This window comes from Octodon degus, unplaced genomic scaffold (assembly GCF_000260255.1).
Source record: "Octodon degus isolate 3935 unplaced genomic scaffold, OctDeg1.0 scaffold00026, whole genome shotgun sequence".
Taxonomy (NCBI): Eukaryota; Metazoa; Chordata; class Mammalia; order Rodentia; family Octodontidae; genus Octodon; species Octodon degus.
The window spans coordinates 9,775,431-9,791,928 of record NW_004524602.1 but is presented as its reverse complement, the minus strand read 5'-3'; the positions used below and the strand labels follow the sequence as shown (position 1 = coordinate 9,791,928).

The 16,498-nt window shown below is 47.0% G+C and overlaps 1 protein-coding gene across 1 annotated transcript in view; it reads left to right on the top strand.

Annotated features, from left to right (window-relative positions):
• Positions 1-344: 344 nt before the first annotated feature.
• The window catches only part of Map2k1 (mitogen-activated protein kinase kinase 1), a 66,094-nt gene continuing 49,940 nt past the window's right edge, over positions 345-16,498 (top strand). Inside the window, exon 1 of the mRNA XM_004628799.2 lies at positions 345-708. Within this exon, the coding sequence (XP_004628856.1) occupies positions 629-708 (80 nt within the window). The 5' untranslated portion in view covers positions 345-628. The remainder of the gene's footprint in view (positions 709-16,498) is intronic.

Below are 16,498 nucleotides of genomic sequence, written 5' to 3'. Positions count from 1 at the left end.
TTGTGATTACATATGTGTGCCATTGTGCTGATTTTTTGTATCTCTCAGCATGACTCTGGTTGGCGCTGGGGGAAGAGTGGGGCTCGTATCCCGCAGAGGAGGGGGCTCGCTGACGGCGACAGAACCAGCACATACCTCCTCCACCTGAGCGGCTTGAGCGCCTCGGGCAGCAGAGGGCGCTAGAAAGCGCATGCTGCGCCCCGCCCCCAAGCCGTCACGCCGCGCCCTCGTGACGTATTTCCGCGTAATCCGCCGCCGAGCTCCTCTCCCATTGGCTGGTGGCCGCGAGCCGGCGCGAGGGAAGCGCCGCAGGGGTGGGGGCGTGGCCTCCCCTGGCCCGCCCTCCTCCGCCCTGGGTCCCCCACCGGGACAGCAGAGCCAAGTGCCCAGAGCGCGGCGGCGGCGGCGACGGCGGCAGCGGCTTCGTAACCGGCTGTGCCGCGGAGCGTGCGCAGCAAGGCCGACCGAGAGCCAGCACCCGTGTCTGAGGGGACGGGGAAGGAGCCCGGGCGGCCGAGCGTGCAGCCATCCGCGGGCACCGCCGCCGGGACCTCCCGGAGGACAGCCCGGGCCTCGGCCGCCACCCGTCCCGCCCGCGTTCGGGGTCCAGGAGCCGTCGCCGCGCAAGATGCCCAAGAAGAAGCCGACGCCCATCCAGTTGAACCCGGCCCCCGACGGCTCGGCGGTGAACGGGACCAGCTCGGCCGAGTGAGTGGGCCGGGCAGGCCTGGCGAGCCTCGATTTCCCCTGCGTGCTTCGAGCAGCTTCTCCCGAGGGCCCTCGTGGTGGGGGGGCTGCCTGAGAAACCTTGAGGGCGCGTCGGGGCCTTTGACCCTGTCCAGGCCGCGGAGTTGGCCGCCACCAGCCGCCGGCCGCGTCCTCATCCTCCAGTGCCTGACACCTGTGGGGCCGCGAGCGGGTCGCTGCCTGGCGGCTGGGGGTAGACTTTCCCGGGGTTTTTCCTTTGCTGACCTGGGGGATGCTTTGCCCTTGGCCGCTTTCCTGAGAACTCTAGCTGGAAGAGTGATTTTTCACGTCGTCTCATCGTTTGTTCATTCATTCAACAAACTGTCAGCTCAATGTTGTGGAGGTTGAGGCAGGAGAATCACTGTGAGTTCGAGGCCAGCCCGGGCTATGGAGTGAATTCAAGATTGGCTCCTAAGCGATGTAGCAATAGCAGGTCTCAAAAACAAAAACAAAAACAACCAAACAACCACCCCCAACAACAAAGCAAAACCTCTTTCCTCCCAGTGACTCCTAGGACTCTTGCAGGACCAGGAGCACTAAACTGACTCAGGAGGAGAGCGCCCAGACCAGGGAACCGCACGTGAGATGGTGCCTATAGGCATCTATGTTGCTCACAAACCAGCGCTTGAATTTCAAGAGGCTGTTTTATGAGGTTTCTGAGTTTCCACAGCACCGTGTGGTCCTAAATATGGGACATGCCTGTGAGGGGACAGACACTTAGTTAGAGAAATAACCTGAAAAGATCAGGCTTTTTTTTTTTTTTTTCTTTCTTTCCTCCAGTCCTGGTGATCGAACCCAGAGCCTTGATAGCCCTTTGTTATTTATTTTGTAATTTATTTATTTTAAGCCTTTTGTTATTTAATCATTTATTTATTTGTTTCTTTGGTACAGGGTCTCATTACACCTAGTGATCCTCCTGTCTCAGCCTCTCTAGTGGTTTTGGGGCTCGCTAGGCAGACTCTTAGATCGCTGAGCTATCCCCCCAATCCTGTTATTTAATTTATGCTAAATTTCTACATTGCTCAGTCAGGGCTCAAACTTCTGGGTCCTCCTGTTTCAGCTTCCCAGAGTATTAGAATTACAGGCATGACAACCCCCACCCCCCCATATCGGGTTTGTAATCTTTCCCTGTATGCTGATGGCTTTGAGAAGCCAACTGAGAAATGAACAGAGCAGGCTTGACTTACTGCCTTTTGGTGATTCCTTTGACCTCTTCCCTCCCTAGGTTTGAATAACCCTGGACCTGTGGACTTGGGGACTGTCCCTCTTTGTGCTGGTCAGGCCAGCATCTAGCTGGCTGTGCACTGTGCAAGGCCCCTCAGCACCATACATAGTGGCTGTTTTGCCTGATGTTGACTTGTACCTTGATGTTTTTTTTTTTTTTTTTTTTTACCTTGATGGTTTGCCTTGTAATATTTGTTCAGTCTTAGTGGACAACACAGTAGTTACTCTCTTAAACAGACACAGAATCCACTCCCAGGACAGGGGGATCCCTCAGTGATTTTTATGGCCACTTTTGACTACGTACCCGTCATCCTGTTAATCGTGACATCTGTATTCTTCCAGGAGGGGAATTTAATCCAAAGAAAACAGAGAAAGCGTAAGGAGAAAAATTGGCAGCAAAATTGTGGTGGGGCTGGGAGAACCTGAACAGTGGTAGAAATGTGGAGCTGGGTTTGAAGCCTAGCTGTTACTGTAGCTTTGTGATCAGGATGTGTCTCTTAGTGTCTCTGAGGCTTAGGTTGATTTTCTTTTTTTATCTACAAAAAATAGGGCTAATGATAGCACCTCCTTAGGGTAGCTTGACAGTTAAATGAGCTATTACATAGTAAGCTTTCCAAAAACGTTGGCTGCTGGGCTTTGTCACTGGTAGAAGTTGAGCAGTGAGGAGAATGCTGGGAGGTAATTTCTGTCTGCGGTGGTGGATGTGTGCGGTGGTTCTGGACAAACAGCCCTCCCTGGCTTGCCACCTGCACCCACCTCAGTGACTCACAGCCGAGTGGAAGCAGGAGGCTTCTCCGCGTGGGCTGCCGAGGACATCGGGACTGTTGCCCACGATTCCTAGCCTTACGAGGAGAGGCTCCTGAGAGCTGCTCAGCAGTGCTGCCCTGCATGGGCGCTAGTGTGAGAACTGTTGCCCTCATGATTTCTGATAAGATCACACAGTTTCACAATTTTTTGTTTTTGTTTTCTTGGTGCTGAGGACCAAATCCAAGGCCTGCTACACATGTGCTCTGCCACTGAGCTAAATCTTCAACCACTACAGCACGTGTTTTAGACAGGCCGAGCAAGGTTGGCACATACCTGTAATCCCAGCACTTGGGAGGCTGAGGCAGGAGGATCCTTGTGAGTTTGAGACCAGCCTGGATTACAAAGGGAGCCCAAGGCCATCCTGAACTTCTTAGTGAGACCCAGTCTGAAAAAGAAAAGAACAAAAAATGCAAAGCCCTTTGACAGTGAGGGCTCTTGGTACAGGATTGTCCATATCCCTCATTCCTTGTGTTTCTCTCTAGTGTTGTAATGACCCTGCTTGGACATGGACAGGGAATGTGGGGCCTAAAGTTTGAGGAAGTGTTGGGGGGGCAACCTCAAAAAAAAAATCAAAAATATCTTTTGTAAATGTTACAAACATGAGAGCATATTGCTGAGATTGTAAGTGTGAAAATGAAGTCCGCTGGGAATAAAGTCATGTGCTGCTTCTGTCCAGGAGGCCCTTCTGGGTCTGGGGTGCTTAGAATCGGGCTGTGCAACGCTGCTGAGCGGCCCCCGGGCCCCCAGTGGCGCCCGGCTCCTCGCTGTGTTTCCTGTGCTCCTACCCTGGCCACTCTGCTGCTTTCACTTCCTCGGGCGGGCGCAGCTGGCACGCCCTCCAGCCGTGGCCTGTGCTCTTCCTTCTGCCTAGGATGATTCATCCCTCCCGTTCCCAGCCAGGGAGTGTGCCTCTGTCACCTCTGTGCACTGTCCCCTCTCTACGCACTGTCATTTCCTCAGAGGTGCTCACAGACCACCCCAACTGAAGTTTACCTCTCTTTTTCATGTTCCCTGTTTGGTGTGTGTGTGTGTTGGGCCTTAAACCTAGGATCTTATATTGAGCTATATCCCTCCATGTTATTTATTCATCTGCTTTTGAGGCAGGGTCTCACTATATAACACAGGCCTTTCTCCAGGTCTCATCTGTCCTCCTGCCTCAGCCTCCTGAGTGCTGAAATTTTACTGGTGTTAGCCATCTTGCCCAGCACTTCAGAAGGCTTGATGTCTTGGTATCTGTAGTTCTAGGGTAGACAGCCTTGTGCCTGCCCCACATCTTATCTTTTCCCCTAGAATTAGGCTCTTGTTTGCAGCTCCATGCTGTCTCAGAATGTGCTGTCCAGCCCATTCTTGAACCAGAGTTCCCTGGGGCCCTGCTCAGGAGGGGGCTGGGCCGGTGAGTACTCTTTGTGTAGAGAACTTGCCTAAGGCGGGAGGTGCAGGATTCCATCCCCAGCATCAAAGAAAGTATTGCTGGGTCTCAGGGGACCTTGCATGTCCTTCCAAGAAGAAGCCACATCATTATTTTATTTATCTTTTAAAATTTTAATTTAAAAGTTTTTGGAGTGGTGAGGATCAGGTCTAAAGCCACATCCCCAGCCCAGGGAACCTTTTTTTTTTTTCTTTTACAGGGGAGTTGGGAGTCAAACCCAGGGCCTTCACACTGCGCTACATCCTTTGTCCTTTTTATTTTTTATTTTGAAGCGGGGTCTCTCCATATTGCTCTGGCTGTGCTTGAACATGGGGATCATCTGCCACGCGGCTTCAGAAGGACACGTTTGTCAGTGCAGAGGGTGAGGGAGGGCATCACATGGAGACCTGAGGATATGCTGGGGTTCTCCTGTGTTTTCTGAGCTGTGCGCATGCTCACTGGCAGCTTGTGAAGTGGATTTGTAGTTTCAGACTGCACTGCATCTGCCTACTTGTCGTTCTTTCTGTCTTTAGAACGGTGTTCATAAAGTCTGTCCTGCGTCCCAGGATGGAGCTTTCCTGCTGGTGTGGGTACAGAAGTGGCTAAGATTCAGGAAGTTGTGGCCCACAGCAGGGTGCGAGCTCTTGTTTGAACATAAACACCTTCCACTTTCCCTTTGAGTTTTATTTTATCTATTTAATGTTTTGAGACAGGGTCTCTGCATTTTGGCCTGGCTTTGAACTCACTATCCAACCCAAGGCTGGCCTTGAACTCACAGCAGTTCTCCTGCTTCAGCCCCCAGTTGCTGGGACTACAAGTGTTCACCACTGCTTCTGGCCCGCTTTTCCTCGGAAAGGGAAGGACAGTAGTGTATAGTGTGGGGTTTGCCCCACATGTCCAGCGTGATTGTCCCTTCCCTGCATACTTGCTGTGGTCTCCACTGAGCAGCTCCAGCTGGTCTTACCTTGCTCCCAGCAGACCACTTCCCTCTGTCTGTCTGCTCAGGGTCTCCTGTGTCAGGGATGCCCCTCAATTCCTGTCATCACCGTGACCCCCTTGTCATCATCATCAGTCACTTGGGTGGTATGAGCCCTCAAGCATGGAGCTCCAGGTCCAGCTGCCTATTTAGTTTTAATGAGGGCAGGGCCTGAGACTCTTGCACACTGATCTTTTCCCAGCATCTAAAACAGTGCCCATAATCAATGAACGCTACTCATCTTTCAAGACCCAGCAAGCCTGGTGTGGTGGCAACCTCTGTAATTCCAGAGGCTGGGATTGGGAAGTTTAGGCAGGATTGCTGGTGAGTTCAAGGCAGCCTAGGCACATAGTTCAAGGACAGCATAAACTATATAGTGAGACCCTGTCTCAAAAAACCAAAACAAAGATCCAGCATAAAGCTTTTCTCCCATGGATATAGCTCAGCTGTCCACATTTTCTTCCTTTTTTTTTGGAGACAGGGTCTTGGTGTTCAGTTCAGGCTGGCCTTGAACTCAGTAAAATATGTAGACAGCTTGGCTCACAGCAATCCTGCCTCAGCTTCCCAAGTGCTGGGATTGGGCTGGGGATATAACTCAGTGGTATAAGCACCTGCTTGGCAAGTGCAAGGTCCTGAGTTCAATCCCCAGTACCAGAAAAAGAAAAAAAAAAAAAATGCAGCTCAAAAATCCAGGTGCTGGGATTATAGGAATGAGCCATTATACTTAGGTTGTTCTTGCTTTTCTTTCTTTTCCTTCCTCCTTTTCCCTCTGACTCCCATCCTCTTTTCCTTCCTTTCTTTTCTTCTTGTTCTTTTTTTTTTTTTTTCTTTGAGACTGAGTCTCATTAGGTTGGCCAAGCTGGCTTGAATTCTTTTTATTTACTTATTTATTTTTTTTGCGGAACCGGGGATTGAACTCAAGCCCTTGTGCTTGCCAGGCAAGCGTTTATTCTACTGAGCCATCTCCCCGGCCCCTGACTTGAATTCTTGAGCTCAAGTGATCCTCCTGTGTCAGCCTCTGAAGTAGCTGGGTTGACACCTTTGCACCACTGTGTCTATCTGTGGTCCTTTTTGACTGTGTCATGCTACAGTTATTTTGTTAGATGATTACTTGGTTCTATAATTACTTTTTCGGAATGGATTAGAAATCTACCCTCTAAGGAAATATTTATTGATACAAGTCAGTGTAACAGGAGTCTTTGTCATTCTTATAAAAACGAAACAAAACAAAAAAAAACCTTCCAATCTATTAATTTAGTCTAAATTTTGAGCAGAATTGTGACCTCTACCAAATCAGCCAGTTTAATCCAGTGTAGAGTTCAGGCTGAGAGAGCAGGTAGGGCATGTGACTAGGCTGTGAACTAAGGCTTCCCACTACTGCCTGGGGCAAAATTCTTCCTGCCTCAGCCTCTTGAGTAGTTGGACTTGGGTCCCTACCACACCCTGCTCTGTTCTTTCTGGTTTTTGTGTATTTGCAAAACAATTTGCAGGGGCCGAGGAGATAGCTCAGTAGAATAAAGGGCCTGAGTTCAATCCCTTGTTCTACAAAACAACAACAACAAAAAACCAATTTGCAGATACAATTAAAAAACAAATAGCCAAAGAACAAAATTAATCCTGAGACTTAAGTTCTGTGTTATTTTTTGGATTAAACCCAGAGAGTCCTGAGCTGCATCCCCAGTTCCTTTTAAACTTCATTTCAAGACAGAATTTTGCCAAGTTGCCCAGGCCAACAAGAGAATTTGTGATCCTCTTGCCTCAGCCTCCAACCAGCTGGGATTATGGATTTGCCAACATGTCCAGATGTGTCTTTTTTGATGTCTACTCAAACTCACTTATTCCCAAATCCTTTTGTATTTCTGGTCTGTCTTGTGTAATAAACATCACCTTAAGTACAGCCTCTGTGTGTACCTCTGTGTATGTCTGTCTGTCTCTCTCATTTTTTTCTCAAAGTCTCACCGTGAAATCTAGGCTGGCCTCCTGTCTCAGCCTCCCAGGTGCTGGTATAAGACGGGCATCACCATGCCCGGCATGATCTTGTGTTTCTTTTAACAAGTCACTTCTTATTGCTCCGTTACCGTCCAAGTCTTTATTTACTGGGCATCTTTCCTCCTTTAACTTTACCAGGATGCATGCCCATTCCAGCCTTGGGCTCTCCAGCACTGTTGTCTTGATGTAGCCCATCATCAGTGGTGGGTCAGAGAAACCGGAGCTCAGCTCCCACAGAAAGAGCCTTTTCTGCCACCCGCCTTTCCTGGGTGAATGGGCATCGTTCCTGCCGCCTCCCGCATAGCACAGGTTGTATGTGTGTGTGTGGGGTCTCTGCACCTGGAGGAGGTGAACTCAGAGCCTGGGAAGAAAGTCGAGGGTCCCTGTATTTCACCCCTCTGACTCCCTTCCAGAAACCCTCGCAGCTGTCCTGCTACCCCTTTAGTTGGAGTTTGCACTTCCTGGCCTATGTCCTGGCCCCCGAGTCCCAGGAGAGCTGTTCTGCGGGAGGCTCACATACCTGTCCTGAATGGTGTTTTGTTTTATTTAATTAATTAATTTATTTATTTATTTATTTATGGCAGAACTGGGGATTGAACTCAGGCCCTTGAGCTTGCCAGGGAAGCGCTTATTCCACTGAGCCATCTCCCCGGCCCCAGTGTTTTGTTTTAAAGTAGCACTTGTCCTCCAGCGCCAGGCAGAGGCAGAGCTGGGTACCAGAAGTGCTGAGCCTGCCTGGGGCTCCTCGGTGGAGCTCTGGAATCCTTTCTTGCTCTTGGGAGTCTGGGTAAGGAGAGACTGCCTGGGTCTGGGGACTAAGGACCAGGCTGGAATGACTGCACCCCTCCTTTGAATCATCCCCTTTTCAAGTTCACGCTAAAGACTGAGCTTTAGAAACTTAAAGAAACAGCCCTCATGCTTTGCAGGGCTTTCTTAGTGGGGGTCAGCTGCTGAGGACCTCTATACCCCATTTTTACACATGGACACCACCCACACACTTAGCATTTTGGGTGGATGAAAAGTGGAATATGAAAACATCTGCCTAAGCCAATGGCTGGTTATTTCGATTTTTTTCTTAATGGAACTTTGGTAAATGGTTTTTGAATCAATTTATTTTGCTTTCAGATGAATTCAGCCACCGAATCAAGGTGGTGAGAGATGCTGCTGCTCTCGTTACGTATTAACCAATATATTCCAAAAGCCAGTTGAAAGCGTGTATTGCAAGTTTTGGATTTTTTTGATAGATTAATAAGTGATCTAAGGACTCCTTTAACGACAGCTTGCTTTCCTTTAATGTACTTTACTTTTGGAGTGGAATTCCTGTTCTGCACCTCACCATCTCTTTGTGCTGTTTCCTGGCCACCTACTGCCTGGGAGGCTCTGGGAGGTCTTGGGAGGCCCAAGTTGAGAACATGGACTCTGGCTCCCAGGGCTTTCATGTCTTACATGGAGCAAGGAAAGTGCTCCCAGAAGGCCTGCAAAGAAGGCACTGTGTGCTGGCCATGTCTGAAGAAGGTGACACTGGAGCTGGCCGTGCAGGGTGGCTAGGATTTCCCTGGGAAGCTGGGTGTGGCAGGAAGCTGGTGCTGGCAAGCAACCCCACCCAGGTGGAAGTTGGCTACCCCTGCTTGAGCCCAGCCTCTGCCAGGAGGGTCGTGTGTGCAGTGTCAAAATGTAGTTCAGGCTGGCCTGGTACTCCTGGTGATTCTCCTGCTTTGGTTCTCCTGCTATCATGCCCAGCAGGTGTTCAGGTTTACTTTAGTAGCACTTGGTCTTTATGGTATTTTGATTTAATTTTAAAGTTTCTTTATAATCCACTCTGTGGTTTTGATAATTTTTTTTTTTTTTTTTTTTTTTTTTAGATTGATGGTTAAAACTAAGTATTTTCATATGGTATCTTTTTTTTTTTGGTGGAACTAGGGATTGAACTCAGGTCCTTGTGCTTGCCAGGGAAGCGCTTATTCCACTGAGCCATCTCCCCAGCCCCTTTCATATGGTATCTTTGCAATTATTTGTCTATGATGATGTGGTACTTTCTTTCAAATAATTTTCTTGTGTCCTGAGTGGATTTGTCAGTTATGATGTTAATGCTGTTGTGATTGAGCATTTTTTTAAAATTTATTTTATTTATGTGTGTGTGTGTGTGTGTGTGTGTGGCCAGCTCAGCCCACCAGGGGGCGGGGCTGGCTGGCATGTGGTGCTGGGGGATTGAACCGCGGTCCCTGTGCTTTGCTAAGCTTGTTCTAAGTAGGTGCTTTAGACCACTCAGCCATCTCACCAGCCTGTGATTGAGCATTTTTGAATTTGTGTTTTTATCTTGGCAATGATTTGATTTGTATGAGTTAGTCATATTCTATAGCTTTAAGTTCCCTTATTTTATCTGGTATTCTTGGTTGAATATAGATACATTTCTGGATTTGCTAATGGCACCTCCAGAGCTTTGAACTTTCTTTTTTTTGTTTGTTTGTTTTTGCGGAACTGGGGACTGAACTCAGGACCTTGTGCTTGCCAGGCAAGCACTTACTTATTCTACTGAGCTATTTCCCCGGCCCGCTTTGAACATTTTGAGAGGGGGTTGAGACAGGGTCTCACTGTGTAGTCTAGGCTGGCCTCAAACTCCCAGTTATCCTGCCTCTAATCCTGCTGGGATTATGGGTGTGCACCATCATGCCTGGCAGTTTGGAACATTTTCACCTTGACTCTCTCTGGAGGGCATTGTTGCGGATTTGGGGGCCACACAGGTATAGCAGGCCCCCAGCACCTTCCTGTCAGGGACTCTGCTGCTCTTCCCTGAGCCAAGAATAGGAAGTGATGGTGGGAGCCTGCAGAGCTCAGTGCTTCCTCTGGGAAACAGCAGGCCAGGGCCAGCCAGGGCCAGGGTGCTGAGGTGGAAGGAGGAGCGGTGCGTTCCTGCTCTTGTTCCTCAGTGTGTGCGCAGTGTGTGCTCTCATTCAGGATGCCTATTGGTTTGAAGTGTTATAGGTTTCCTCTATATTGAATTTGGTGATTTTAACCAATATTCTCAACCTTTTTTTTCTTTTTCAAGTAGTAAACTGAAGGTATGGAAAAGTACCCCTATATGTCAAATATTCCTAAGTGGCCAGGTGAAAAAAGAATAAGGAAATGGGGTGGAAGTATTTTAAGTCCTTGATGGGGGGGGCACTCATTTTGAAGATTTGTAATGTTTTCAAAGTAGTGGTTTTCAAAATAACCACAGCCAAAAATCTCCTTGAAATAAAAGCTTTTCAGGAATTGACCTGCTTTAGTTAACAAGAAGGGTTCAGAGTCTCCAAGGCAGGATCCTAAGTGCATTTGGTTTCCAGATAAAGTGGGACAATTGAGTTGAGTGAATAATCCACCTGAATGTGGGTCAGATTAAATCTTGAAATTTGGGGCCCCATTGTAGGGATAAGCGGCTAGTTTAACTATTCACACGTTGTCCTCATAGTTTGATCTCCATCCCGGTTAACTATGTTTCCTTATTTAATAAGTTAAAATGTGCATATCCAGGTTAGTGTTTAAAAATTAGATCAAGTTAGAGGGTTTGAGACCCATCACCATATCAAAAACAAACCAAATAATCAGACCTTAAAATCCAGAGTCAAAAACATTGCCCTTCTTGCTTTTTACCAACCTTTTTCTTTTTCTTTCTTTCTTTTTTTTTTTGTGGAACTGGGGATTGAACTCAGACCCATGTGCTTGCCAGGGAAGCTCTTATTCTACTGAGCCATCTCCCTGGCCCCTTTACCACTCTTTGATGTCCTTTTTTTTTTTTTTTGGTGGAACCAGGGATTGATCTCAGGCCCTTGCACTTGCCAGGGAAGTGCTTATTCTACTGAGCCATCTCCCGGCCCCCTGATATACTTTCAAGAGTGTCCTTGTAGCTAAGCATGACAGTACTGTAATCTGCACTGTGGGAGGTTGAGGCAGGAGGATCACAAATTTAAGCTCAGCCTGAGCAGTTTAGTGACTTAGAGAACCAGGGATGCAGCTCAGTCAAAGGCCTTGGGTTCCATCTGGGTTTTCCCAGTGCAGGGGAAAAAAAGAACATCCTGGACAAGGGTGGCCTCAGAAATTAACTGGAATTCTAAGCTGACTGCAGACCTTTTGTGTGGTGGATTATTCAAAGCCATATTGAAATCCTACCAGATTGTTGGCCTGAGTTAAAGGTCCTCTTTCCCTCTTGGGGTTTGTGGAATGTGGGGAAACAGGAAGAAGACAACTCCTTACCAGTAATTATTAGTATCCTAGAAAATTTACCCTGCTTATCTTAGGAATTCACTTGTGTCCATAGATAAAACTTGGACATTGGAGCCAGGGATAGGCTTTTATTACTAAAGGAAAAACCAGTAGACCCAGTGAGCCGCATTACAGACATTCCTTCCTTGTTCCATGATTGACTTTGAGTCCCATGACTGGGTTCTTTCTTACAAGAGTTGGTTGCAGCCAGGCATGGTGCTACACACCTGTAATCCCTGCTCTCAGGAGGCTGAGGCAGGAGGATTGCCTTGAAAGGAGGCCAGCTAGGACTACATAGCGAGACCGTGCCTCAAAAAAAAGTCCCTAAATGAGGAATTGTCTGTAGTGTGTACATTATAATATTCAAAACAGAGAAATGAGCAAAGGAAACTTTAATGTGGTGACTTAGCTTTTTTTTCCTTTTAATGTATTTGGTACAGGGTCTCACTATACAGCTTGGACTCATAGTGATCCTCCTGTTTTCAGCCTCCCCAGGGCTGGGATTATAGGAGTGCACCACTATGCCTGGACTCAGTGGCCGACTCAGCATGCCAGGGGTGGGGCCAGTATGGCATGTGGTTCTGGGGATCGAACTTGAGTCCCTGCGCTTGCCTAAGCAGGTGCTTAGTCCGCTGAGCTGTCTCCCTGGCCCTTGGTGACTTAGCTTTTATTCACATAACTCTTTATTTACAATGCTATCATGTGTAAAAGAACATAAAGCTATAGCACTGTACCATACAGTGCAGTCAGCAAAAATTACAGTACCTGGACTGGGGATGTAGCTCAGCGGCACAACACCTGCCTGGCAAGCACAAGGTCGTGAGTTTGGTTCCCCGTACCAAAAGTAAAATTATAGTACTGTGTAAACAAAGTATACCAAAAAAAAAAAAAAAAAAAGACTTTGAGGCTCAATCAACAAGATGTACAGGCTGTCCAAGAAAAGAATGGGTCCTAAGGCAAAGGGAAAAGTTGTAAGTCTGAATAGTGTGTCTTGGTCAGAATTCCAAAAACAGGTTGGTTGGTAAACAAGGAGTATTTATATATTCATTTAAGTACAAAGTGCATCACTTTTGGGGCCTGGCCCTAGCTCAGGCCTTTAAGTGGCTGCTTTCACAAAGCTGTCAGCCTCAGGTTGCTGGAGTTCGAACCTCACAACTCTCCCGCTGGCCAAAAGTGCCCTGAAGGCATTCGAGGAACAACAACAACAAAAAAAAAACAAAAAAACAAAGTGCATCACTTTTATTATTACTGGAATGACATTTCTCTTTAGCCTTATTTTGATAACTAACCCTGGGGGCCGGGGAGATGGCTCAGTGGAATAAGCACTTCCCTGGCAAGCGCAAAGGCCTGAGTTATATCCCCGGTTCCGCCAAAAAAAATACAATAAAAATTAAAAAATAAAAGAATTGGAGATATAATTTAAAAATATAACTAACTCTGGTTTAGCAATAAATGTAGCTCATTGCATTTATGTTGCTGAGTGTTTACATCACTGAACAATTGAAAATCTAGCCCATTCCAAATAAAAAATGAGCCATACTATTCCGTGTGTGTGTGTGTGTGTGTGTGTGTGTGTGTATGTGTGTGTGTGTTTGCATGCACACTGAGGATTGAATGCAGAGTAGGCAAGCACTTCACCTCTAAACCACATCCCCAGCCTATGTCGTCTTTATTCAGGGTTGTCAAAGGACAGTTCTGAGGAAAGTACCAGGAACCGCCAACAGGAGTTTTGGTTGCACTGCACAGTTCTGGCTTGACACATAATAGCTACCGAGAAGAGTTGGTGAATTCCTGCAGGCCGCTGCGACTGCGAGGTGTCGGTGTCCAGGGCGAATGGAAGCCAGCAGTTCCAGAGGCAGGGGCTTAGGTTCCTGAGACCTGTCCACAGCGGGGGAGCTTGGCCTATCCAAGCAAGTGGCTTTCCTGATGGACAGGGCAGCCTGGGCAGGTCCACAGCTTTTAATCTGCAAGGTAATAAAAGTGGATTCTGATGCCGGAAGGAGCAGAAGGCTGGGGTCAGAGGACAGGAAGCCTTTATTCCTGAAGGTGATAAACGGAAAAATAGCTCCTGTTTAATACAGGCCCATCTGGCCTTTGTATATTTATGATCTCAGGTCTTACTACAATTATGCAAGAAAGATCATGGTATTCTCTGACACACAAAAGAGAACTGAAGCTTGAGGAAGTTAGGTTAATTTCACAAGCAAATGGTGGAGCTAAGTTTAGAGCCCAGGTCTGTACTATTTTAATGCCCATGCCCTGCCCTGCCCCATATAAAATGCTAGAGATTTCTTGAGCTACAGTTCCAAAACTACAGCTGTGAGCCACATTGGGCTATAAGGTGGCTGGTGGCATCTCTGTTGAGCGCCTGTCACAGCCCATTTCTGTCATCAGGGCAGATCTATAGGTCTGCCAACCTTGCCTTATTATTCAATGTACTAATTATTTCTCCTTTGTTTTGCAAAGGAGAAAAGGAGAAGAAAGAAGGAAGTAACTTGCTCAGCCCTGGTTTTTGCACACTGGCTGATTATTTTCCCCATGCCCCACCTTCTCCCTTAAAAACAAAATTAACAGAATGGGGACCTTCAAAAGGACTCACTTCCCTACTCGTCCTGTCTTACCGAGCTTTTAGCAAACTAGATTCTTTGTGCCAAGGCACAAACGTATGTCTTCCCCAAGTTCACAGGGCATATCTGGATTAGCTTTCCTTGAGGAAACGAAAGACATTTGTCAGGAAGGAATTCCATATTTAATATGTGCAGTAGCACTTAGGTTCCCTTTGGTTCCTTCTCTGTTTTCCTACCCAGCACTTTGTAATTGAACTTGCAGCTGCTAACCATCTGTCTTCCAAAGAAGAACAACTTCAGGACAGTTCAAGTGACAGAGTTATGTATATTTTGAGTGTGAGCAGCTGCCTGTTATTTGTGTTGATTCAGATAGCATTTGTGTCAGGGTCGAATAGATTTAGATTATGACAGAAGTTACAATGGATTCCTAATTTTATGCATTAATATATGTTGATAATCATTGAATGGATAGACAGTGCCTACGAGGCACTGGGTTACAAGATGGACTGAAGGGTTTTGTTGAAAGTGAAACAGGTGCAGATGTTACGGATTTTGCAGTTCTTTTCTGAGTTATATTTCAGTGTTTGTCAACCATATGTCTACTTATTTACTGTTGGAATTCAGTTAGGAGCTTCAGTTGCAAATGTCCTTGTTGTAGATGCTATTAGAGACATTTAAATTATAGCCTCCAGTGTCTAAGTAACAGTCTGCAGTGTGTGTGTGTGTGTGTGTGTGTGTGTTTGGGGGATGGGCATGTGGGAGCAAAAAGGAGGCATTGTACCAGCATGATATTTTTAGGAAGTCTAAATATGATGTTTGATTGCAGTATAACAGACTCAGGGTTTAGAAACCTGGCTTTCAGAAGTGGAGTTTTGGATTCCTTAAAGAAATGTTAAGTTGTGTGCCATGGGTATGTTCAGAGAGGTTCAAAACGAAGACGGAATGATGGGGCAGGGTATGGAGAAAAGTGCCAGTCTTCCCGGAAGGTATAGGAAGCCGAGAGGATTTTAGAGGTGTTAGGAGCATTTGGAAGGGGTCCCTGGGAGCCCTGGCACCAGGTATCAATGCAAACTATGTGGGCTGGGGAGCAGAGCACCAGAAGACGTCCTATGTATGTGTAGTTCTTTTTTTTTTTTTTTTTTCTTTTTTTGGTGGAACTGGGGATTGAACTCAGATCCTTGCGTTTGCCAGTCAAGCGCTTATCCTACTGAGCCATCTCCCCAGCCTCTGTATGTGTAGTTCTGTAGTGTTGATCTGACTTTAGAGCCAGGAATAGGCTTTTGAGAGCAGAAGAGTTGGTGGGCCACATGCAGGCTGGTCCAGGAGGACAACTGTTCCTGCCCCGATTGGTGTGGGCGTCAGTGTCCAGTGAGTCATTCAAATCCAGACCTCTGTTTCAGAGGGGTCCAAAAGTCTTCAAGCTCCAGAGCCTTCAGGCTTTGGAGCAGTAGTGCGTGTGCAGAGTGGAAGTGGCGATCTGAGCTCCCTTGCCACTCTGCCTGTCCACTCTGCCTTTCACTGTGCTGTGGCTCAGTTTCTGTGAACAGTTGGAACGATGGTGATGGCTTTCTGTTGCCCATCTTGTGTATAGAAGGCCCATGTGATGCATGAGTCACCTCTAAGCAGGTAGTGACTAGACTGATATTTATTACTGAAAGCAATCTTGTGTGTTCTGTTGCAGTCCTATCTTTTGGCAAGGAAAGAATCCAGGATTTCAAAAACAAAAAGAAAACAAAATCCAGGATTATAAGCAAGGGTTGAGGGAAATTGGTTGGCCATATCACACAGCAGTTGCTTTGAGTTTCTGACTTTTTTTCTTCCTACCACTGAGGCTTGAACCCAGGGCCTTTGTCCTTTTGAGACAGGGACTCACTAAGTCTACCCAGACTGGGCTCAGACTTTTGAACTTTGTGTCTCACCTCCCTGGGTGCTGGAATTATAGGTGTGTCCCACCATACCTGGTGGAATTTGTGACTTTTGAGTAACACAGCCTTAGGGCTATCCAGAACAGCAAAAAGGCTTTTGCTCTGGCAGACTTGAGTTTCAGTTGTGACCCCGACTCTTACTATCTTTGTAAACATTTGTGAGCTCTTTCACAGCTCCGAGCCTGTTTGGGCATTTGTAAAATGGATATAATAGCACTTACCCCGAAGAAAGGACGCACAGACATGCTATATGTGTGAACTGCTTCTCATGATGAATAGAACTAATGGTGGCAGCTGCAGGTGCCTTCCTCTCTACCAGGCAAGAGGAGATAATTTTGCCCTCTCCCAGACATCGAGGGATGGTTCTAAAGCTGCTTTTTATCCACACATAGAGACTATACCAGGCATACTTGCAATTTTTTAGCTTGTGCAGGAAGCAAAACAATTATTTTTTTTTTTTTTTTTTTTTTTTTGGCGGAACCAGGGATTGAACTCAGGTCTGTGCGCTTGCCAGGGAAGCACTTATTCCACTGAGCCATCTCCCCGGCCCCAAAACAATTATTTTCTGTGACACAGGAGTCTGCAAAAAGTGCCTAGGAAACAACTGGCATACAGT